The 25,503-nt window shown below is 44.4% G+C and overlaps 2 protein-coding genes across 6 annotated transcripts in view; one reads left to right on the top strand and one right to left on the bottom strand.

The window, feature by feature from the left end:
• The first annotated feature begins 224 nt into the window (after positions 1 to 224).
• On the top strand, positions 225 to 18,634 carry LCTL (lactase like). Its single transcript, XM_015142532.3, has 13 exons — positions 225 to 694; positions 1,102 to 1,265; positions 1,928 to 2,015; positions 2,301 to 2,410; positions 4,592 to 4,720; positions 4,807 to 4,902; positions 7,855 to 7,909; positions 8,008 to 8,169; positions 13,244 to 13,518; positions 14,336 to 14,462; positions 14,647 to 14,846; positions 16,396 to 16,459; positions 18,519 to 18,634. The coding sequence occupies exons 1-13, from the start codon at positions 355 to 357 to the stop codon at positions 18,632 to 18,634; spliced, it is 1,926 nt and encodes a 641-aa protein (XP_014998018.3). The 5' UTR covers positions 225 to 354.
• The window catches only part of ZWILCH (zwilch kinetochore protein), a 46,085-nt gene continuing 38,490 nt past the window's right edge, over positions 17,909 to 25,503 (bottom strand). For all 5 annotated transcript variants that reach the window (XM_077939613.1, XM_015142530.3, XM_028851064.2 and 2 more), the window contains 2 exons: positions 20,519 to 20,633; positions 17,909 to 18,773 (listed from right to left, as the gene is read on the bottom strand). In XM_077939613.1, coding sequence (XP_077795739.1) covers positions 20,545 to 20,633 — 89 coding nt within the window. In that variant the 3' untranslated portion in view covers positions 17,909 to 18,773; positions 20,519 to 20,544. The remainder of the gene's footprint in view (positions 18,774 to 20,518; positions 20,634 to 25,503) is intronic.

Below are 25,503 nucleotides of genomic sequence, written 5' to 3'. Positions count from 1 at the left end.
ACAGCGTAGGCCCTAGGGGTCAGTTGGAGAGGGCTCTGGCTGCCAGCGACTGCTCTGGGGGTGTCTGGGACCAAGGACGATCCTGGGTAAGCTGGCTGGGCTGGCACCAAAGAGTAGATTCCAGTGGGAGGGGTCTCCCTGGTGCGCAGGACAGAGGCGCTGGGATGGGCGACCTGGGCTTGGGGGAGGGGTCTGCCTGTCGATGGGAGAGCCAAAGGGCCCTGTGGGCTTTCCCACCTGCCCCCTAAGACTGGAGCTTCCCTAAGGTAGAGGTGGTTCCCCCTTAGATAGAGGCCACTCAGGGGTATGGGCTGGGTCTCCCCCGTCAGACAGGAGCCAAGGTAGGGAGAAGGGATGGTTTGGAGTCTTGCCCATCAGTCTCGGAGCTCCCCAGGCACAGGAACAGCATCAGGCGTCCAGCCTCAGCCTCTGCTGCTGGGTCGGGATCAAGTGCTCTCCTTTCCCTTCCTCTCTCCACTTGGCCTTTGCCCTAAGCCAAGACCTGGCCACCAGGCTGGCTGCAGGCGCCTGCAGAGCCAGCTGCACTTTTTCAGGTATGGGGGAGGGCCAGGTACCATGAAGCCAGTGCGGGTCACCACCCTTCTGTGGATGCTACTGCTGGTGCTCGGGCTCGGGGCCACCGGGAAGGGGTCCCCAGAAGAGGCCTCCTTCTACTATGGAAACTTCCCTCTTGGTACGGCCACGCCTCTGTTCGTCTGTCTGCCTGTCTGTTGTCCACCTGTCTTGACTTGCCAAGGAGTTTGGTATTCTTGCTTCCTGATTGGCAGGATGAGAAACCTACCTTTGCATGGTTGTTCTAAAAGTTCCTAACAGGTTTTTTTTTTTTTTTTTTTGAAGTTACTAAAAATTACACAGATAATACATGCTAATTAGAGCTAAAATTGTGCAAAAAATGTTTTTAATATATCTTCCCCTACCCTGCCTCACACGCTCACCCTCCTAGGAAGATAAGGCCCCAGTGGGACAGGGGCAGCGTGGTACGGAGGGGCAGTCCCTGAGGCCTGGGAGGCACAGCCCGGAGCCCTGGCTCTGGGTGACACATGGGAGCACCTGGGACCCAGCACGGGTCTCCCCCTGCAGGCTTCTCCTGGGGCGTGGGCAGTTCTGCCTACCAGACGGAGGGCGCCTGGGACCAGGACGGAAAAGGGCCCAGCATATGGGACGTCTTCACACACAGTGGGAAGGGGAAGGTGCTCGGGAATGAGACAGCAGATGTAGCCTGTGATGGCTACTACAAGGTCCAGGTGAGTGCGGGGTGTGTGTGTGTGCGTGCACAGGTGTGAGCACATGCCTAGCTGGGAGGCAGGGAGTGACGTATTGGGGGAGCCCTCGTGACAACGTCATTCCCATGCTCTGCCAAACACCCTGTACCCCAGTGCAGCCAGAGGGGACAGGGCCAGTGGGGGTGAAGGTTTGGGAGGGGCCAGGATGTGAGGTGGATGTAGAAGGAAAGGAAAGCGGGGCCTCACCTGAGCCAGTGCCTCAGGCCAAGTGACAGGGGCTGAAGGACTGATCCCACAGCTTCAGGGCCTACAGCCACAGTGGCCTGAACCCCTGGTCCCTGCTTGTGAGTTGCACCGTGTGGAGGGAGTGGGACCCGCTCATCCTCAGCACCCACTTTCCTCTCTGGATGGCTTCTTGAGGAACTCATCACCCAGGTATACTAGGGGCATCCTGATGGACTTTTCCAAGTGCCTCCCTGTCCTGTGTTTTCTTTGACTCTTGGCATATCCCCTGCCTGAAGTGGCCAGGTGGCATCACCTCTGTTGTACAGGTGAGGAAGCAGGTTCTTCCTTGCCCACCAACAGCCACAGACAAGAGTGAGCCTTGGCCCTAGAGCCCGATGGACCCCTACCTCCCATGCCCAGGGCCCAGGTGACCTGCTTCCCCACCCCTGTCTGCACAGGAGGACATCATTCTGCTGAGGGAACTGCACGTCAACCACTACCGATTCTCCCTGTCTTGGCCCCGGCTCCTGCCCACAGGCGTCCGAGGTGAGCCAGGGAAACCCCTCCTGAGCCCAGGTGCGGCCCCTTCCGGCCATGTTGGCTTTGCAGGGGCACCACAGAGTCCTGGGGAGGGAGACCAGCCCATGAACGTGGTTGCTGATAGTAGCAGCTCTCACAGGTTCTGCAGGTAACTGGGCTCCCAGAATGCTGGTGGGCTGAGGGTACCTCAGGCCTTCAAAAAGCAACAGGGCCCAGGAATGCTGCACTCCAGAAGGCCAAGGCCAAGGCCAAGGTCCTTTCTCGTAGCATCTTCTTTTATTTCACCTGCAGCCGAGCAGGTGAACAAGAAGGGAATCCAATTCTACAGTGATCTTATCGATGCCCTTCTGAGCAGCAACATCACCCCCATCGTGACCTTGCACCACTGGGATCTGCCGCAGGTGAGGACCCGAGCAGGCTCCCAGGCCCAAGCGGTGCTCAGCTCAGCAGGAGGGAGCCCAGTTTGAGGACTCGGGTTGCCCAGGTGGGGCAGAGACTAGGGTCTGGATTCTGGTGCACGACTGTAAGATGTGAGTGAGTGGAAAAATCTCTCTGACTCACTGTCTTAGTCCACTTTTGCTGTTATAACGGAACGCCTGAGACTGGGTAACTTGTAAAGAACGGGAATATATCTTCCCACAGTTCTGGAGGCTGGGAAGTCCAAGATTAAGACACTGGCAGGTGCAGATTCTGGCCCAGTCTCTGCTTCCAGGATGGTGCCTTGAATGCTGTGTCCCTCTTTTTATAAGGGCACCTAATCCCATTCAAGAGAGAAGAGCCCTCATGACTCAATCACCTGCCAAAGGCTACACTTCCCCATGCTGTTAACACAGGGGATACAGTTTCAACATGAATTCCAGGGGACAGAAACATTCAAACCAAAGCACTCATGTATGGCAGGGAGGTCATACTGCTTTAATTGATGTGTGTAGTAAGTGAAAAGAGTGAATCCTTTTGTTTTCTAAAAAACTTGGCATACAAACGAATTTTTAAAACTATAAAGATACGTCTTTTAACGAAGATCTGGCAGCCAGGTGCAGTGGTTCACGCCTGTAATCCCAGCACTTTGTGGGGCTGAGGTGGGTGGATCACCTGAAGTCAGGAGCTCGACACCAGCCCGGCCAGTCTTTACGAAAAATACAAAAATTAGCCAGGCGTGGCGGCGGGAGCCTATAATCCCAGCTACTTGAGAGGCTGAGGCAGGAGAATTGCTTGAACCAGGAGGCAGAGATTGCAGTGAGCTGAGATCGTGCCATTGTACTCCAGCCTGGGCAATGAGAGCGAAATTCCATCTATTAAAAAAAAAAAAAGAGATCTGGCGACATAGCATAATGAACAAGTTTAGCCTTTTTTCTCCAATTTCTTTGAGCCGTATCACAGGCACTCATATATGACCCTGCCCCAGTAATGTCCATGAAATCATAACATGCTTCAGAACGTCACTATGTCACTGTGATTCAAGCAGTATTTTCTTTTTTTTTTTTTTTTTCTTTTTTGAGATGGAGTCCTGCTCCATCGTCCAGGCTGGAGTGCAGTGGCATGATCTCGGCTCACTACAGCCTCTGCCTCCTGGGTTCAAGTGATTCTCCTGTCTCAGCCTCCCGAGTAGCTGGGATTACAGGCATGTGCCACCATGCCTGGCTAATTTTTGTATTTTTAGTAAAGACAGGGTTTCACGATGTTGGCCAGGCTGGTCTCGAACTCCTATCTTCAGGTGATCTGCCTGCCTCGGCCGCCTAAAGTGTTAAGATTACAAGCGTGAGCCACTGCGCCTGGCCTCAGGCAATATTTTCATTCACTGGGGAGAAGGTGGTCCCATCGGTGCCCTGGAAGGTTTGGGCAGGAGGTGGGAGGAAGGGGTGTTCTGATTGGAGGGTGCATTGCAAAGAGGGGGAAGCTGGGCAAGCAGTTTGGTTCAGTTAGAATTTGGGGAGCAGGTAGGAGAGGGAAGGGTTAGAGGCTGGAGAAGTGGCTTGGGGAAGACCTCAAAAGCCTCAAGTGCCGAGCTAAGATGACTGGGAACTGGGTTTATTCTGTGGGAATGGGAGCTACCAGAGTCCTCTAACTGGGGAGGAGGGCAGAGCAGGCTGTAGGGAGATGAACTTTCCAGTTTCTTCCCTGGTTGCTTTCACGAACCTGTCCCAGTAACATCCCTCGAACCCGCCAAGGAGAGCTGGACAGGTAGTCTCGATAGAGTGACAAGTCTTGGGAGGATTCTGCCATCATGGGCAGATGCCTTTGGTTGGGAAAGCCCTCGGCCGAAGAAGGCAGATCCTGCCCCAAGGCTTCTAGGAGCTTTCTGACATTTCCGTGGCCCTCAAAATCCTCATCACAGTGTTCACCCCAGCATCAGATCTCATTTCTCCAGAACTTAGATCTAAGATGCTTCCCCATTATTAGGCCCCTTTCCCCTGGCAATTTTTCTTAAATATTCAATTTGTCCAGTTCTTTCTAAGCATGAGAGTCCCAGTCTCCCTGCGCGGCCTCCCTCCTGTTTGTCTGAGGACTGTGGCACAGCTTATCTCCACATCTAAACTACTTTGCGGTTCATTCATGGGGCACCTGCTTCTCTGTGTTCACAGCTGCTCCAGGTCAAATACGGTGGGTGGCAGAATGTGAGCATGGCCAACCACTTCAGAGATTACGCCAACCTGTGCTTTGAGGCCTTTGGGGACCGTGTGAAGCACTGGATCACGTTCAGTGATCCTCGGGTAAGCGAGGCCCCTCCAGGTGGCAGAATGTGGCGCTCCCTGCCACTTCTTATGGATCCTGTGGTCCTGCTTTGCTGTCCCTATAGGCAATGGCAGAAAAAGGCTATGAGACGGGCCACCATGCACCGGGCCTGAAGCTCCGAGGCACCGGCCTGTACAAGGCAGCACACCACATCATTAAGGTGAGGGGGGTCCTTCTGGTGGGAGAACAGCCTCAGGGTCAGCTCAGCCTTCCCCAGGGGCTCTAGCCTGAGCTTGGTCCTCTGCCACTCCACCTCCGAGTCAGCATACTCCATAGCACCTTCCTTTCTGTGACGATTTATGGAGGGCGTGTCCTGCCATTCAGGGCGCTGGGGGACACTATGGCTGAGCTGTTATAGCGGCTCCCAAGAGCTTACAGCCTAGCCAAGGGGATGGAGCACATCCATGTGGAAATGCATCAACTACAGGTCCAAGCTGTGACAGGAGGAAGAAGGGATGTGACAGCGAGCCAGGGGTTAAAATCTTCCATGAATGAGCGGAAGTAACTGGGGTTGATCAAGGACAGCAGTAAGAGAGGTTAGAAGTGGTCATCAGAGCGTGGCTTCAAAGAACCTGGGAGTTTTGAAGGAGGAAGGAAAACTAGTTTGGAAGCAGCGATAATGAGCAGGCAGATTCCACCTTACTCCCAGCTCAGAGGGATGTGGAGTGTGATGGAAAAAATGGCCTCTGCTCAAAGGAGCTGCAGTGGAGGTGCTCTTAGGGCTGGCAGGCATCAGCCACAGCAAGAGAGGAAAGGGGCCATTCGGAGAAGACGCTACAGGAAGGAAGGGCTACTGGAAAGCCTTGTCACTGGAGAGGGAATTGGGTCACATTACAGGACATGTATGAGGATATGGATGATGATAACTGGAGAACAGGGATACAAGGCATGTGGGATTGGCCCCAAAGGACACTTAGCAGAAGGTGGACAATCTGTCTAAGCTGGAAGGCAAGGAACCACTGGGTGACATTCCAGACCCCCAAACTCATATCAGGGAGAACATTTTCTCATTTTTTCTACATTTGGCTTATGATTTCTTAAACTGAATATTTAAAGGGCAGAGCTCTCAAGATATTTTTATTTTTATATTTTTTGAGACTGAGTTTTGCTCTGTCACCCAGGATGCAGTGAAGTGGCATGATCTTGGCTCACTGCAACCTCTGCCTCCCAGGTTCAAGTGATTCTCTTGCCTCATTCTCCCAAGTAGATGGAACCACAGGCATGTGCCACCACACCTGGCTAATTTTTGTATTTTTGATAGAGATAGGGTTTCACCATGTTGGCCAGGCTGGTCCTGAACTCCTGACGTCAGGTGATTCCCCCACCTCGGCATCCCAAAGTGCTGAGATTAGAGGCATGCGCCATAGTGCCCGGCCTCAAGATATTTTTAATATTAAACATGGAAGTCATTTTCTGGGCCTTTTTATCTATCAAAAGTAGTGAGCTGAAGAGATGTTATTATTTATTTATTTAGAGACAGATTCTCACTCTGTCGCCCAGGCTGGAGTGCAGTGGCACGATCTCGGCTCACTACAACCTCTGCCTCCTGGGTTCACGCCATTCTCCTGCCTCAGCCCCCTGAGTAGCTGGGATTACAGGCATACACCACCACACCCGGCTAATTTTTTTGTATTTTTAGTAGAGACAGGGTTTCACCATGTTGGCCAGGCTGGTCTTGAACTCCTGACCTCGTGATCTACCCGCCTCACCCTCCCAAAGTGCTGGGATTGCAGGCATGAGCCACCGCACCCGGCCTGAAGAGATGTGATTCTGTTATTGTTTTGACATGTTCCACTTCATCAGACAATACCATGATTCACTTGGTTATTGCTGGTTGGCAAAAGGAAGTATAAGGAACGAAGTCTGATAAAGGTTCTCCGTGAGTAACAAACAAAACAACCCCAAATTCTATAGCCTTCAGATATTCAGGTCTTCTAAATTGGTACTTCTCAAACTTTAACAAGCATCATAATCATTTAATAAATGATTACTGAGCCAGATGTGGTGGCACATGGCTGTTGTCCCAGCTATTTGAGAGGCTTGAGCAGGAGGGAGGATCGCTTGAGCAGGAGGATCACTGGAGCCTAGGAGTTTCATTCCAGCATTGACAACAAGCAAGACTCCATCTCAAGAAAAAAAAAAAAAAAAAAAGTTTATTAAAGCACAGATTGCTGGCCAGGCACAGTGGCTCACACCTGTAATTCCAGCACTTTGGGAGGCTGAGGCAGGCAGATCGCTTGAGGTCTGGAGTTTGAGATCAGCCTGGCCAACATGGAGAAACCCCATCTCTACTAAAAATACAAAAATTAGCCAGGTGTGGTGGCAGGCACCTGTACTCCCAGCTACTTAGGAAGCTGAGGCAGGAGAATGGCTTGAACCCGGGAGGCGGAGGTTGCAGTGAGCCAAGATCGTACCACTGCACTCCAGCCTGGGCCACAGAGCAAGACTCCATCTTAAGATAAAAAAAAAAAAAAAAAAACAAAAAAAACCACCAAACACAGATTCCTGGGCCCCACTTTGAGTTTCTGATTCAGTAGGTCTGGCAAGGGCCCATGGATTTGCATTTCTATTACGTTCCCAGTGGATCCTGATGATCTCGGTCTGGAGACCACACACTGAGAATCACTGTTCTAGATGACTTTCCATCTCTCTTAGGTGTCGAACTACCCAAGTGCGGTGGCTAGCTGAAATAGCCTCAGGCAGGCCAGCGGGTCACTGGTAGAATATGAAGAGAAGGCAGGTTGGTGTATTTTAGATTCCATTTTTCAAGACTATTTCAGACCCTTGGTTTTTTCCTAACTTACTGAGCTCTTCTGGGAAAAGCACTGCCTAGTTGCCACTGAGGACTAAGAGGAACAAAACAGGAAACTTTAGCAAAAATCCTAAAAACGATAAATAACAACAAAGTTGTTTGAGCCAGACTTACATCAAGTTTCATTTACAGTATAAAGAAAATAAGTGCCTCACGAAGTTAGAGGAAGGAAGACTGGATTGGGATAAACAAGGCTGGATGGATGAAAATGATAGGTCTAAAGTTAGGAAGGAAAGAAAGGCCACCCAGATTGAAATGGATGGGCCAGGCACCTACGATGCATTTCTGCTCCCTTTTCAGGCTCACGCCCAAGCCTGGCATTCTTATAACACCACGTGGCGCAGCAAGCAGCAAGGTGAGCTGTGGCCCCACACATGTACCCAGGACAGCCAAGTACCCGGAGCAGCAATGGCACGCCCACTCTCCACTCCCTTTTCTTTCTTTTCTTTTAAGGTCTGGTGGGAATTTCATTGAACTGTGACTGGGGGGAACCTGTGGACATTAGTAACCCCAAGGACATAGAGGCTGCCGAGAGATACCTACAGTTCTGTCTGGGCTGGTTTGCCAACCCCATTTATGCTGGTGACTACCCCCAAGTCATGAAGGACTACATTGGTGAGCCCAGCCTCATTTTAAACTGCAGATACTACGGCAAGTTATTGAGCCCATGTGAAACAAGCAAAAGGCAGGGGGTTGAAGAGCTCATCGGGCCTGGGTGAGGTACTCAAGGGATAATCCAGACTTGAAAGAATTGAGAACCACACATTTGAGTTAGCAGGGAGGAACCCTAGACCTCTCAATTTCCCTAGACCTGGAAATTGAGAATTTTCAGAACTCAGGGAAGAACGTGGTGGTTCTTTGGGCTGGTCTCTCTTATGTTCTGCTGCCCTGCCCCTTCCTCCACCCCACTTTAACTGCAGTCAAGCAGGAGAGAGCTCAGATGCAGTCATGGGCTTGTGTCACTTCTATTGTCGGTTCTTTCTGTCAATGGAGAAATACTTTCCAAGCTCCAGTTTCCAGTGTTGGAGAAGAGAATAAATACAGGTAAGGCTTACAGGGATATATCAATTTGGATGTTTTTAACTGCCACATAACAGAAAATTCTACCTAAAATGACTTGAAGTAGGGAATTTATCATCTCACCTGAGCCCAGAGAAGGGTGATGCAGGGCTAGGTAATCTAGCCTTCAAGGGTGCCCTTGAGGACCCAGGCTTATTCCATCTTTCCACTCTGGTACCTTCAGTTAGCCCATCAACCAATCCCCATGACCACAAGATGACTGCAGCAACCCCAGGTATCACATCTTCACATGTCAACACCCAAAGACAGGAAAAGGGAATTGCTCTGTCATAATATGTTTTGGGGTGGGCTTTCTTGGCCATTTTCCCCCCAATTTTTTTTATTGTGGAAAAATACACATAAAATGTACCTGTGTTGCCATTTTTTTTTTTTTTTGGAGACGGAGTCTCGCCTGTCGCCCAGGCTGGAGTGCAGTGGCCGGATCTCAGCTCACTGCAAGCTCCGCCTCCCGGGTTTATGCCATTCTCCTGCCTCAGCCTCCTGAGTAGCTGGGACTACAGGCACCAGCCACCTCGCCCGCCTATTTTTTTTGTATTTTTTAGTAGAGACGGGGTTTCACTGTGTTAGCCAGGATGGTCTCGATCTCCTGACCTCGTGTTCCGCCTGTCTCGGCCTCCCAAAGTGCTGGGATTACAGGCTTGAGCCACCGCGCCCGGCCATATTTTTTCTAGAGATGAGGTTTCACCATGTTGGCCGGGCTGGCCTTGAACTCCTGACCGCAGGTGAATCTCCCACCTCAGCCTCCCTAGTGGGTCACGCCAGTAATTTTTTTTATTTTTTATTATTTTTTTTTTGAGACAGGGTCTCTCGCCCTGTCACCCAGGCTGGAGGGCAGTGGGGCGATCATGGCTCACTGCAGCCTCAACCTCCCTGGGCTCCAGTGATCCTCCCACTTCAGCCTCCCAAGTAGCTGGGACCACAGGCACACACCACCAAGCCCAACTAATTTTTTGTATATTTTGTAGAGACAGGGTTTGACTATGTAGTCCAAGCTGGTCTCAAACGTCTAGGCTCAAGCTATCTGCCCACCTTGGCCTCCCAAAGTGCTGGGATTACAGGCATGGGCCACCACACCAGGCCATGTTTTCTTCTAAACAGTTTTGTTTGTTTTGAAACTGAGTCTCAGTCTGTTGTCCAGGCTGGAGTGCAGTGGCATGATCTCAGCTCACTGCAACCTCTGCCTCCCGGGTTCAGGCAATTCTCCTGCCTGAGCCTCCCAAATAGCTGGGACTACAGGTGCCCGCCACCAGGGCCTAATTTTTGTATTTTTAGTATAGACAGGGTTTCACCATATTGGCCAGGGTAGTCTCGAACTCTTGACCTTGTGATCCGCCTCTGCCTGCCTCAGCCTCCCAAAGTGCTGGGATTACAGGCATGAGCCACTGTTGGATGCCTTCTATTTATTTTTCTTGCATAATTACTCTGGCTAGAACTCTCATTACTATGTTGAATAGAAGTGGTGAATGCAGGTATCCTTTTCTTGTTCCTTTTTTTTTTTTTTTTTTTCAGAGAGAGTCTCACTCTGTTAACCAGGCTGGAGTGCGGTGGTGCAATCTTGGCTCATTGCAACCTCCGCCTCCCAGATTCAAGCAATTCTTGTGCCTTGGCCACCTGAGTAGCTGGGATCAGAGGCACACACCACCATGTCCAGCCAATTGTTTGTATTTTTAGTAGAGACGGGGTTTCACCATCTTGGCCAGGCTGGTCTCAAACTCCCGGCTTCAAGTGATCTGCCCACCTTGTCCTCCCAAAGTACAGGGATTACAGGCATGAACCACCACGCCTGGCCATTCTTCTTAGCTATTTTTAGGAAAAAGAAAAATCTTCCCAGGAAGCAGCTTCTGTCCCTTTGTGCCTCAAGGGACAGAACTGTCACATGGTTAGGTCAGATGATGCCCTAGACCATCATAACTAGGGCCCCAGAGGCTGGGAAGGAAGGGGGCATGGAAGACAGGCATTGGACTGACTGCTGGGTGTAGGTAACCGGCAGTGTCTGACCATAGAAATTTAAACATATTATCTCTGATTTAAAGGTATCAGCTGGCACTCACCCTAAAAAAAAGGAGACAAAAATAACACTGGAATTGGGTTACCGTTACACACAACAAAGCTATTTTAGGTGTTTGATTAAGAGAGAACTGTCAACATTTGAAAAATGCCCCTTTCTATAAAACACATTTATCAAACATACTTATCTGAACAGGAGGTAGCAAGTTCTAATACCAACTCCACCACTAACTTGTGAGTGACTGTGGGCAAGGTGCTTCACCTCTTTGGTTCTTAATCTTATCTGAAAATGAAGGCATTAGATACAATCTTTAAAAATCTTTTGGTGTCAATCAGTTCTGTGACACATCTATACACATACACTCAAAATCTTGAGAATAGTTTCCTCAAGATGCATAAGGAAAAAGCCTTCATGAAGGGACTGTCAGGGCCCATGTCCCTGTAGACACGACTTATCATTCACACAGTGCATTCACTCTCTTGGGGCCCTCAGAGGCCATTGCAGGTGCCACAGAAAGACTGCATTACAAAGCCAAATAGATTATTTGCGAGACAGCACATTTTGGGCTTAACGCCAATAATCCCAGCCCCTCTCAACTCCAATTCTGTGATGATACAAGTGGGAAACAGGCTGAACTTTTCCTTTGCACAATGTAGAAAGAAGGATCCTCTAAGCAGTTGAAGTTTTATTTAGTACTGAAAGCATTCTGCCTGAAATCTTGTTCACAAATTACTTCCAGGCCTCTCAGAAGTACTCTTTTACTCACAGTAAATACATAAACAAAAGTATTTCCAGATCAGTGCTGTTCAATAGAACTTTCCACAACGACAGAAATGTTCTATACATGTGCTGTCCAATACAATAGCTTCTAACCACCAGCGTCTATCAGAATTTTAAAAATTAAAATTAAAAATTCAATCCTTCGGTCACTATATTTTAATAGCCATATGCAGCAAGTGGCTATTGTATTAGTGCAAGGACAATGATGACAGCTGGTGGTTTTTCTTAAGTCACTAAATGTAACTGAAATAAAGTGCCAATATTTTATTTGCTTTATGCTAATATCTTAAGGGTATTTAATAACACAAACTCTGTATTCATTTTATCTAAACTATTATCCTCTTTGGAACTATTCTTAAGGTTATATTTCAGATCAATTCATGGAAAATGTTGTTTTCTTGATTTATATATTAAAAGCCATTTTTGCATAGATCACACCTGGACACGTTTCAAATTTTTTAAAGTACAAAAAGTATGAACTAAAAAGTCAGGCCTCTCTCCTTCTCTCCCTAGAAGCAAGTATACTTCCAGAGATGGGTTGTATATGTGTCAGTGTATGTGCTTAGGATTATACGCAACATTCTGAAGTGTTTTTTCACGGAAACCTATATCCTGGCAAGCTTTCCACATTGCTATAGAAAGTGCCGCCTCATTTGTTCTAACGGCTGCGTAGTGTTGTACCATGGATATTTCATCATTTACGTAACCGGTCCCTACTGACAGACATTTAGGTTGTTTCCAATCTTTTGCTGCTCAGTCTCTAATGAAGATGCTTGTACAAACATCCCTTTATACGTGAGTAAAGTGTAAATAGATTTGGAACTGGTCAGTGAGAGGACACATGCTTTTACAACTTTGAAAGATAGGACATACCATCACTGGCCTTCCAGTTCCCTTCCCAAAGGCAGCTAAAATTACACATTTCTAGTTTTTATTTTTTGAGATGGAGTTTTGCTCATTGCCCAGGCTGGAGTGCAATGGCGTGATCTCGGCTCACTGCGACCTCCACCTCCAGGGTTCAAGCGATTCTCCTGCCTTAGCCTCCCGAGTAGCTGGCATTACAGATGCTTGCCACCACGCCCGGCTAATTTTTTTTATTTTTTTTTTAAGACAGTCTTGCTCTGTTGCCCAGGCTGGAGTGCAGTGGTGTGATCTTGGTTCACTGCAACCTCCACCTCCCAGGTTCAAGCAACTCTCCTGCCTCAACCTCCCAAGTAGCTGGGATTACAGGCATGCGCCACCACACCTGCCTGATTTTTGTATTCTCAGTAGAGATGGGGTTTCACCATGTTGGTCAGGCTGGTTTCAAACTCCTGAACATCGTGATCTGCCCCTCTCGGCCTCCCAAAGTGCTGGGATTACAGGCGTGGGCCACCGCTTCTGGCCAATTTTTTGTATTTTTAGTAGCAACAGGGTTTCACCATGTTGGCCAGGCTGGTCTCGAACTCCTGACCTCAAGTGATCCACCCGCCTCGGCCTCCCAAAATGTTGGGATTACAGGCGTGAGCCACCGCACCTGGCCAAATTACCCATTTTTAATGTAAGGAACAATACAGAAGCCCAACTCTACTTTTTTTCCAGATGGCTACATACCACTTATTATCTGTGAAAATACTACTTTTAAGCAATATAAACTTATAAATATTTTGGACAGTATTGAAATTTCAAAACTTCCACTTTGGATGGCTAAGGTTATACTTCCCACGCAGATGAATCCTAAAGCCCACCTTTTATGTCAAGATGTCACTATCGTCATGATATATAACACAGTGATTGGGAGAAAATAAGCCTTTGTTAAATTCTGCTTTTTTCTCTCAAAAGGAAGAAAGAGTGCAGAGCAAGGCCTGGAGATGTCAAGGTTACCAGTGTTCTCACTCCAGGAGAAGAGCTACATTAAAGGCACATCTGATTTCTTGGGATTAGGTCATTTTACTACTCGGTACATCACGGAAAGGAAGAACCCCTCCCGCCAGGGGCCCAGCTACCAGAATGATCGTGACTTGATAGAGCTGGTTGACCCAAACTGGCCAGCTCTGGGGTCTAAATGGCTATATTCTGTGCCATGGGGATTTAGGAGGCTCCTCAACTTTGCTCAGGTGATTATCACATTAAGCTATTCAAAGGATATTTAGACTTGAATTCATGTTCTCACAGCTTAAGCTCAGGTGCCTACATTAGAAAGTTAATAAAACAAAATAAACCTAGTGAGTCATACTTCAGAGGCTACTAAATATAGGCCTTACAGACTCATGTCTACCATGCACAACCATTTGCATGTATATAACTTTAGCTAAAATTCACATCCCTTATTTATTTTGCTGTCCTTCTCGCTAAACTGGAATATGTGGCAAAGAACAAGACCAAAGTACATGTCCCCTCCAACAATGCTCTTTTTTTTTTTTTTTTTTTTTTGAGACAGAGTCTCGCTCTGTCACCCAGGTTGGAGTGCAGTGGCACGATCTCGGCTCACTGCCCCCTCTCCTCCCAGATTCAAGTGATTCTCCTGCCTTGGCCTCTCAAGTAGCTGGGATTACAGGCGCATGCCACCACGCCTGGCTAATTTTTGTATTTTTAGTAGAAACAGGTTTTCACCATGTTGGCCAGGCTGGTCTCGAGCTCCTGACCTCAGGTGATCTGCCCACCTCAGCCTCCCAAAGTGCTAGGATTACAGGCGAGAGCCACCACGCCTGGCAACAATGCTCATTTATTGAGAAATACATCCTTTATATGAACCTGTCTCCCGCCTACAATAATCTCTAAATAAGCACGTTATCTGACATCTACTAAATGCCAAAAACACACTTGATTAGAATGTGGCAGGCTTGAATATGTGTTCCTATATGAGCCTCTGACTCAGAAACCTACCTGTAGGTCAGAATTTTTAAGATATTTGTTGCTATGACTCACTTTCAGACTCAATACGGCAATCCTCCCATATATGTGATGGAAAATGGAGCATCTCAAAAATTCCACTGTACTCAATTATGTGATGAGTGGAGAATTCAGTACCTTAAAGGATACATAAATGAAATGCTAAAAGGTGAGACACAAACCAAGATTGTCTGCAGTTTTCCCATTTAACTGAGACAAAATGTGACTAACACACGATCGACTGAAACTTGCTTCTACATCTCATAAATGAAAACATTTTTAACATTATCTTCACAGTTTTATTTTTCTAAGTAAATGAAATATATTTAAAATGGAATAAAATGTCTTTGCAGCTATAAAAGATGGTGCTAATATAAAGGGGTATACTTCCTGGTCTCTGTTGGATAAGTTTGAATGGGAGAAAGGATACTCAGATAGATATGGATTCTACTATGTTGAATTTAACGACAGAAATAAGCCTCGCTATCCAAAGGCTTCAGTTCAATATTACAAGAAGATTATCATTGCCAATGGGTTTCCCAATCCAAGAGAGGTAGGCCTAATTATCAATGTTATCTGTTCTGAACTTTAGAAGAGCTAGGTAGCTGGAACACACACAGAGCTTGGCAAGTACGTCTCCTCTTTCCTCCATGAAAGAGGACAGGGGCATGCAGCATGGCCCTTTATTTCACCTTTGCTCGTTTGCTTAGAATGGAGCAAGCTTGACGTAAGCTTCAATGTAAGGGCACTACCAGAGGTTACGAAGGAGTTCCATTTGCTTTAAGTTATGACAGGGCAAAAACAATAGAGACTTCTAGTTAAATATTATTCTAAATCTTGTGTCTTTTTTTCTTTTTCTTTCTTTTTTTTTTTGAGACAGACTCTTACTCTGTTACCAGGCTGGAGATCTCAACTCACTACAACCTCCGCCTCTTGGGTTCAAGCGATTTTCCTGCCTTAGCCTCCCAAGTAGCTGTGACCACAGGCGCGCGCCACCACACCCAGCTAATTTTTGTATTTTTAGTAGAGATGGGGTTTCACTATGTTGGTGAGGATGGTCTCGATCTCTTGACCTCGTGATCCATCCACCTCGGCCTCCCAAAGTCCTGGGATTACAGGCGTGAGCCACTGCGCCTGGCCTAAATCTTGTGTCTTAATGCAAACAAATACTACCTATTTTTCAACATATATAAAAAACAGTTAAGTAAATTGAATGTATAATTATCATATCATTTTCATCTATTTTCCAGCCATGCAGCAGAGCCATACACACATACTGGCTTCAAAATGAGATCTAAAGTAATCAAACTTAATAATCCTTTAGAATCTACCAAACATTTTCAATAACCTGAAAACTTTTCTAGCAGCTCTCTATTCTCTATGTTGCTGCACCTATTGGCAGGGAATATAAACTATAATTTCAAGTGTCTTGGCCAGACATGGTGGCTCACACCTGTAACCCTAGCACCTTGGGAGGCTGGAGTGGGAGGACTGCTTGAGGCCAAGCGGTCAAGATCGGCCTGGGCAACATAGCAAGATCCCATTTCTACAAAAAATTTAAAAATCAGCTGGATGTGGTGACGCGCCTGTAGTCCCAGCTACCTGGGAGACTGAGGTGTGAGGATCACTTGAGCCCAAGAGTTTGAGGCTGCAGTGAGCTATGAGTACTCCACTGCACTCCAGCCTGGGCAACAGAGCAAGACTCTGTTTCTAAAAAATGAAATAAAATAGAGTGTCTTAATAAAAATAATTTTAAAAAGTAAATTTCACTTGTTTATCAAAACTATTTTAAGGTGAGCCCAGTAGGACTATTAAATGTAAGCAGTGACTAAAAACCATAAGGCATTTGCTACTTTTACATTATTAGAAAAGCACTAGATTGTACACTCAAGAATAAAGACTGTTCTCTGACTCCCTCACTATGATGTACATGGATGTACAGTAAATATAAACTAATTTAAACTACAAGATGATTTAGAAACATAAACTATAGGTAGATTTTAAAAAATACTTACTTTTACCCAACATTTATTTCAAAAATGATTTGAAACAGCAAAAAATTAGTCTAAGACAACATTACTTATCAAGTGGGTTTTTATTAGGTGGAAAGTTGGTACCTCAAAGCTTTGGAAACTTGCTCTATCAACAATCAGAGGCTTGCTGCAGGTGAGTCAGTATATTTTAATGTTTTCCTTTAATAATTAAACTAAATAATTACACATATCATTATCAAAATCTCAAAATCTGGCTCTACTTGAAGTCAATCTTCCAAAACTGCCTATGATTAAAATCAGGTTTCTTTGAAGCAATGTCAAATTTCTATTTATAAGCATTTTAAAGCATTTAATTTACCATGAAAGATAAATATTTTATCCATTTTATCCATTCAAGTTTTATCCTTTCAGAATCATACTATAAGGCTGGGCGTGATGGCTCACGCCTGTAATCCCAGCACTTTGGGAGGCTGAGGCGGGTGGATCGCCTGAGGTCAGGAGTTCAAGACCATCCTGGCCAACATGATGAAACCCTGTCTCTACTAAAAATACAAAAATTAGTCAGGCATGGCGGCGCGTGCCTGTAATCCCAACTACTCAGGAACCTGAGGCAGGAGAATTGCTTGAACCCGGGAGGCAGAGGCTGCAGTGAGCTGAGATCACACCACTGCACTCTAGTCTGGGTGACAGAGCGAGACTCTGTCTCAAAAAAAAAACAAAAAAACAAAAAGCAGAATCATACTACAAATTTATATACCTACTATTTTTGTTATAGTGGGCTTGGGCAAGGAGAGGAAAAGCCAACCACTATACCAACCGGGATGAAGGACAAAAAGAACACTTGAGATCTTATATTTGTTCATTCGGCAAGCAATTATTAAGCACTCACTATTTGCCAGGAAATGTTTTAAGTCATGAGATACAGCAATGAACAAGGTTCCTGTCTTCATAGAAGACATCATTTCCTATGCAATGGGATCTAAAAGGATCAGAGATGTCAAATAACAAAGATGCAATTATGCATCAAGAAATGCCAACACGTATCATTTGCTTCTTTGAATTTGATCTTTATTTCTCCGTAAGGGCAATCAGAGAAATACGCTTCCTTTTTTTTTTTTTTTGAGACGGAGTCTCGCTTTGTCACCCAGGCTGGAGTGCAGTGGCACGATCTCTGCTCACTGCAAGCTCCGCCTCCCGAGTTCACGCCATTCTCCTGCCTCAGCCTCCCGAGTAGCTGGGACTACAGGCGCACACCACCACGCCTGGCTAATTTTTTGTATTTTTAGTAGAGACGGGGTTTCACTGTGTTAGCCAGGATGGTCTCGATCTCCTGACATCGTGATCCGCCCGCCTCGGCCTCCCAAAGTACTGGGATTACAGGCGTGAGCCACCACGCCCGGCCTACGCTTCCTTTTTTAACAAACTCATCTTTAATGTGATAGCAGAGGTGGAAGGTGCGAGACCAAATCTTACCAAATTAGCTATTTTTACAGGCCAATATAGCATATGCACCCCCCCTAACACATTTAAATAATCAGGCAATATTAAGAATGTATATTCCATTAAACTAAAATAAACAAGGTTGAAACGAGGTACAGAATTCACTCATGAGCCTGTGAACTCCACGTGAGGATGTCCAGCACTTTATTTATCTCAGTAACCAGAGTACCCACACACAAACTAAAAGTGGGTATTACATAAGTGGCCACTATTTTATTAATAAAGCACATAACATATGCTTATCATTAACTCTTAAAGATTATTATTTAACTATACAAGAATTACCATACAAAATTTCGACATACAAATTCCTACACTTCTTAAGATACACAATAACATCTTCGAAAAGTTGGAAATGTTTCCCAAGGACTTTTCTTTCACAAATCCCCGCCAATAAAAATTATAGGAACTGTGGAATATGGCTGCTAATATTCTGAGATAAATTTACAAAGTATAAGTATTGAGAGACATTTAGACTTTACTATAGCACTTGTAGAAGAACCAAATTCAGGCATTTATCCCATATTTTCTGAAATATTTACAAAGCTCCTATAAAATTTTCAAATAACATTTAATTCACTAAGTTCTATTTCATGGCAAATAAGAATCAGAAAATTTGAGGATGGTATTTTTTAAGTTTTTCCAATACAGTTAAAGCTTTTGGGATAAAGCTGTATTTACTAAAATGATCCTGTTCTCATTTGTGGTGCTCGTTCTCTTTGTCATTTCAGAGCCCTTGCTAAGTCACATGCAAATGGTTACAGAGATCGTGGTACCTACTGTCTGCTCCCTCTGCGTCCTCATCACTGCTGTTCTACTAATGCTCCTCCTGAGGAGGCAGAGCTGAGACAGGATTATCAGTTTTGGAGCTTCGTAAGAGAATCTTCAGGATCTTCCTCCCTTTTCCGCTTTGAGGGTTTCCATATATTTCTGTTTTCAGGTTCTACAATAATTACCTTTTTTTCTCTTTCTCTTTTTGGCTTGTGCTGGGATTTAAGAATTAGAAAATAAAAATAAGCAGAAATAAAAAAAAAAATCACTTGTAATCTCACCCCTCCTAAAGTTAATATTAAGATTTTGCATTGTATAGGCCGGGCGCGGTGGCTCATGCCTGTAATCCCAGCACTTTGGGAGGCTGAGGCGGGCGGATCATCTGAGGTCAGGAGTTCAAGACCAGCCTGGCCAACATGGAGAAACCCCGTCTCTATTAAAAAACACAAAAATTAGCCAGGCGTGGTGGCAGGTGCCTTAATCCCAGCTACTTTGGAGGCAGAGGCAGGGGAATCATTTGAACCCGGGACGCGGAGGTTGCAGTGAGCTGAGATAAAGCCATTGCACTCAAACCTGGGGGACAAGAGCGAGACTTCTCTCAAAAAAAAAAAGTTGCTGTATATAATGAATGTATATTATGAATTATTTACAAAAATGGGATCATAGTATATAAACTGTTGTGACTTGATAGTTTATCACTCTAAAATCTGTCCAGAAATATTACTTTAATGTTCAAATGATTGCCATCTCAGCACTGTCCTATACCTGATAGATAAAATCAATCTGGCCGGGCACAGTGGCTCATACCTGTAATCCCAGCACTTTGGGAGGCTGAGGCAGGTGAATCATTTGAGGCCAGAAATTAGAGATGAGCCTGGCCAAGGTGGTTAAACCCTGTCTCTACTAAAAATAGAAAAACCAGCTGGGCATGGTGGCGGGCACCTGTAATCCCAGTTACTTGGGAGGCTGAGGCAGGAGAATCACTTGAACCTGCGAGGTGAAGGTTGCAGTGAGCTGAGATCACACCACTGCACTCCAGCCTGGGCAACAGAGCAAGACTCCGTCTCAAAAGAGAAAAGAAATCTATAGATAACAATCCTTCCAGGTTGTAAATATTATTAACCAACCACAGAAAAGTATGAAGTGGGTACCAAGTAAATGAGCATGTACACTCTTCTGACACTTTAGTCTGAATTTAGTCTGACAACTTCGACTAAATTCAACTTACTTTATTCAATGAAATACCTCAAATAAATATTATATGTTTATTTTTTATTTATCTTCTAGGTAACTCAGTATCTTGTTTTTTATAATAAAGATTCATTTTACTCTTAACTATGTTAAAATGCTAAAATTAATTAATTTCCATCTATTTGGGGATAAAACATGGCTTAAGAACAATCTCATGCATTTTACTCATCTGATTTTACCAAATACTGTTTCTGACACCAGAAAAGAGTAAGACAGTAGAAAATGTCATTTCCATTAATTCTTTTGGTTAATACGATCTCAAATCAAAACATTTTAAGGAGACTATTTACATCTAGGGCTTGTGCTACAGTTGGGCTGGAATAAAATTGTTTATAACAAAACTTCACTTTCAACGGCAAATCGATATGCCTGTTCAGGGTTTTTCTCTTCCATCAATGTTTCCAAAATCAAACTCACTTTCTACTACATATACAGATTTTAAATGCAAAGACATTACCCCTCAAGAATTTTTTTTTTTTTAATTTCTCTGCTTTTAGGATTAAATTGACCTGTTAAAAGTTGACTACAAAAGGTAGAAAGAAAATTAAAGAGTTACACTGCTCAGTAACAACTGGTAAGCCTTTTATGTGATTACTAATAATCTCTATTCCTAATGTAGTAAATCAACATTGATATTGTAGAAAGAACCAAACGTAAGGTACATATTACAAAGTATTTGACAAAGGGACTAAAAGGTGAACATAAATACCTTATAGAGGATTTCATCAGCACACTTCACTTGAAATGCACCTGGCTGCAGGTAACCATGTTAGTAAAGGATATCCTTTCTTCCAGGCTACCGTTTAGTGTTAATTCTGAAAAATCTGTAATCAGAAAGAGAGTGAGATCAGAATTGCTTAACACCCTGCTTTTCTACCATGTATAATGCTGAATTTTACACCAATGCAATAACTAAGAGGTGGTCTAAATGGCAATGTGTCTTCTACTTTAAGAGAATTCGTTGGAAAAAATTCAGTAAGGACACTTGCTTTAAATATGAAACTCTTGATACATTTAAAACATGATTAAATAAACTTAAAATGAAGCAGATTATTTTTTAATTATATATATTTTTAATGTGGAAACTTACTGCTTTACTTTTTGTGCCATATTAACTAGGGTTACACAACTGTCTTTTTTCCAATTCTAACATAAATTTCAGAAAATAATTTCTATTTAAGATTTGTAGTCTTAGGGCTAGACACATATCCATTTTTCTTCCAAAGACTATTTTATTTCAAAAATAAATGGTCCAATCAGCATTTAGATGGGATAATGTCCACTTCCTTGTGGGTCATTTTGGTTTCCATATTTTCATCATTATCAACAATCATTTACTGAGCACCCACTGGGTGAGCAGCACTCCACTGGACACTTTTTCTCCCCCATTAACTCCAAATCATTACCCTCTCTTTCCATGGTGGCTAAAAGTACACTTTCCTCTCTTAAGTCTCCCTGCCTTTGATATCAACTATTTTACTCAAGAGCATCATGCCATTAAATATCTTGAAAAGCTAGTATTTGACTTAAGTGCTCAGTCCAAAGAAATAAGATATCTAACCCCTTAAAAGCATATTATCTTTGAAAGAAAGTTAAATATTTTCAGCCATACTTATAATTAACACTTTGTTTGTTTGAATAGCCCATGACTTATACAAATGAGATTCCCCCTTCAAGAGTGGGTCTTGCTTTGGGGCTAAAAGACACTGAATAATTTCTAGACAGACACATCAAGAATATATGATGGGTACAAGAGGTTATAAAGTTCAAGCCAAAATGGAGTTTGAGTGTGTTTCTAAGCACACAAATATATGATTTTATAAGAATTCCTTATTTTTATAAAAGGAGTCACTGGACCAATGCACTAGAAAATTGCTTTAACTCCAACATTCAAAATAACTTTCACTCTTTTTTGATGCAATCCACGTCAAAAAGACTTTAAATGATATGTTCAGTATACTTGCTTATTCAGCTTAGTAGGAAAAGGTGTTTCTTCTTATATGAATTTCCTCAAAACAGAACTCTAATCTCTACAAAATAAAATTTACTTAATTTTTTTGGAGACAGAATTTTGCTGTTGCTGCCCAGGCTGGAGTGTAATGGTGCGATCTCATCTCACTGCAACCTCTGCCTCCCAAGTTCAGGCAATTCTCCTGTCTCAGCCTCCTGAGTAGCTGGGATTACAGGCACCCGCCACCACGCCTGGCCAATTTTTTCTATTTTTAGTAGAGACAGGGTTTCACCATGTTGGCCAGGCTGGTCATGAACTCCTGACCACATGTTTTCTTCTTTAAAAGACATGTTTCTTCTTTAAATTCTTTAAAGAATACCTGTTTCTTCTTTAAAAAACAATAGATGTAGATAGAATGTTTCTTTCTGGTTGGTGATTCTCAGCCACAGTTGCACGATGGAATCACCTGAAGAATGTTACAAATTACTCCTGTCCCAGCTGTACTTCCAGAGATTCTGATATACTTGGTATGAGCAACAGAACTTTTTTTGTGTAACAGGGCCTCGCTCTGTTACCCAGGCTGGAGTGCAGTGGCACAACCTCAGCTCACTGCAGCCTCAACCTCCTGGGCTCAACTAATCCTCCCATCTCAGCCTCCCAAGTAGCTAGGACTACAGGCACATGCCATCACACACAGCTAATTTTTTTATTTTTTGTACAGATCGGGTCCCACTGTGTTAACCAGGCTGGTCTTGAACTCTTAGGCTCAAAGTGATCCTCCCACCTTAGCCTCCCAAAGTGTTAGGATTACAAAATTGTGAGCCACTGCACCTAGCTTAGGCAATAGAACCTTAAAAGCTCCACAGATGATTCTGATGTTCAGCCCAAACTGGTAATCATCTCTGCAATCACCATTCCACATCTCATGGCTAAAGTTGGGTTGTATCCTTCTAGATCTTTTTCTAAGTCCCCGTCTCCATGTTTTTGCTACCGTAAGCAATACCACAAATTAACAATCTCGTTCATAGGTCTGTTTGCACATGTCTGATTATATGTGTGTAAAAAATTCCTACTGATGAAACTGCTAGGCCAAAGAATGTATGTATGTATGTATGTATGCATTTATTTTTTGAGATGGAGTCTTGCTCCGCCACCCAGGCTAAAGTGCAATGGCAGGATCTTGGCTCATTGCAACCTCCCGCTCCCAGGTTCTAGCAATTCTCCTGCCTCAGCATCCTGAGTAGCTGGGATTACAGGCACACGCCACCATGCCCAGCTATTCTTTTACAATTTTGATGGGTACTACCTTCCACAGAAGCCGTACAACTTTACATTCCAACCAGAAATGTGTGAGAATGATTGCCTATTTTCCCATACCCATGCCAGCACTGACACCAAACTTTTTGATCTTTGCTAATATGGAAAAGGTATCTATATAATATACATTTGCATTTGTCTTATTATAGGTGAGGTTGAGCACGTGTTATTGTTTTACCTTTTTTTTTTTTTTTTTTTTGAGATGGAGTCTTACCCCGTTGCCCAAGCTGTGCAATGGCACGATCTCAGCTCACTACAACCTCCATCTCCTGGGTTCAAGCGATTCTCCTGCCTCAGCCTCCCAAGTAGCTGGGATTAGAGGCAGTGCCACCATGCCCAGCGGATGTTTTGTATCTTTAGTAGAGACGGGGTTTCACCATGTTGGTCAGACCGGTCTCGAACTCCTGACCTCGTGATCTGCCCTCCTTGGCCTCCCAAAGTACTGGGATTACAGGCATGAGCCACCACGCCCAGCCATTCTTTTATATTTTTTACAGATGGAATCTCACTATGTTGCCCAGGCTAGCCTTGAACTCTTGGGCTCTTTCCCACCTCAGCCTCCCAAGTAGCTGGGAGTACAAGCAAGCACATCTTATTTTTAAAATGACATTTGAATTTCCTTTTGGTACACAGTTTACCTTATCCATCTTTCTACTGAGTTATTAATATTTTTCTTACTGAAACATATCCCCTTTTCTGAACATGGGTTGCCAATTTCTTTTTTTTTTGAGACAAAGTCTCGCTGTCACCCAGGCTGGAGTGCAGTGGTGTGATCTTGGCTCACAGCAACCTCCGCCTCCCAGGTTCAAGTGATTCTCCTGCCTCAGTCTCCCGAATTGCTGGGACAACAGGCATGTGCCACCATGCTGGGCTAATTTTGTGTATTTTTAGTAGAGACGGGGTTTCACCATGTTAGCCAGGATGGTCTCGATCTCCTAACATCATGATCCGCTTGCCTTGGCCTCCCAAAGTGCTGGGATTACAGGCGTGAGCACCTGCGCCTGGCCTTTTTTGTATTTTTTTAGTAGAGACAGGGTTTCACCATGCTGGCCAGACTAGTCTCAAATTCCTGACCTTGTGATCTGCCCACCTTGGCCTCCCAAAGTGCTGGGATTACAGGCGTGAGCCACAGTGCCCAGCCTGGGCTACAAATTTCTTTTCCTAGTTTATAATTTGTCTGTTTTGCCTCTGATATGTTTTGCCATGCAGAAATTTTTCTATTTTTACAGCTGATTCTCAGTCTTTTATCACTTACAGGGTTTATATCACACTTAAAAAAAACAGCACAATTTTAACTGACAGCTCTCGAAAAATTCAGTTTGGTTATGACTTTTACAGTTCAACTAGATGAACAGAGCCTCTAACTGACAGAAATTTCCATTATACCTAAATCAAAATATACTTGGGAGGGCAGGAGCACAAACATTTTCTGGAAAAATTTTTTGCAAATTATCAATCAGTAAAATAAAACTATTTGTATTCCCAGCAGTGTAGGCCTTTGTAATCTAATTAACAGATTCTGTCTGAAAACTGTCAGATTTGTTTTCAAATAATCCTTACATATTTAAATGAAGGCATTTAAGACCTATATGAATAAGAGACAACAGCACCTTATAACTCACGGGCATAAAGATAGGAGTTTGAAAGGTACTTCCTGAAGCAGGAAGACTTGGTAGGCTAGCTAATTACACAAAGGGCTAAAAGACATTCTTTGCCTAATATGGACCATCTGTGACAGAATAGTAGCAATCTCAACCCTTATTTCCACCATGGAGAAGATACTATGGCAGAAATACCATCATCGTTTCAACCAGTGCCCAAAAGTGTCAAGTATGAGTCAGCATTTCCATCTTACAACCTATTTTTACTCCTATGTCCACATTGCTTGATCTCTTTTAGTAAAAGTTCCTCTATACAAGATAAGGAGAAAAAGCATTCTTTTGTGATTATAATACACTAAATGTTTCTGGGTATTACAGTTTTATAAAAATCATGATAGTTCTGTGTGCATGTGCGTGTGGCTGTGTGGTGTGTTTCTGAGACAGGGTTTCACTCTGTTGACCCCGGCTAGACTGCAGTGGTGCGATCGGCTCACTGCAACCTCCACTTCCTGGGTTCATGTGATTCTCCAGCCTCAGCCTCCTGAGTAGCTGTAACTACAGGAACAAGTCACCAACACCGGGTTAATTTTTGTATTTTCTTTCTGTAGAGGTGGGGTTTCTCCATGTTTCCCAGGCTGGTCTCTAATTCCTGAGCTCAAAGTGATCCACCTGCCTCAGCCTCCCAAAGTGCTGGGATTACAGGCTTGAACCACCGGGCCAAGCAGTTTTCTTTTTTAAAGAATATGTTTTACACTTAGAGTTCAGGAAAATTACTTAAAACTGGACCCAGGCCGGGAGTGGCGGCTCACACCTGTAATCCCAGCA

The sequence above is a fragment of the Macaca mulatta genome, chromosome 7, assembly GCF_049350105.2.
Source record: "Macaca mulatta isolate MMU2019108-1 chromosome 7, T2T-MMU8v2.0, whole genome shotgun sequence".
In the NCBI taxonomy this organism is placed as follows: Eukaryota; Metazoa; Chordata; class Mammalia; order Primates; family Cercopithecidae; genus Macaca; species Macaca mulatta.
Note: the sequence above shows the minus strand (reverse complement) of the source record. Positions and strands in the feature narration are given on the sequence as shown.

Excerpts from the sequence above, each read along its gene's own strand:
- LCTL (XM_015142532.3), top strand. The coding sequence starts at position 355 with ATGGTTTGGAGTCTTGCCCATCAGTCTCGGAGCTCCCCAGGCACAGGA. Across the intron at positions 695-1,101 it reads CTATGGAAACTTCCCTCTTG|GCTTCTCCTGGGGCGTGGGC; the intron begins GTACGGCCACGC and ends CTCCCCCTGCAG. Across the intron at positions 2,411-4,591 it reads ACCACTGGGATCTGCCGCAG|CTGCTCCAGGTCAAATACGG; the intron begins GTGAGGACCCGA and ends CTGTGTTCACAG.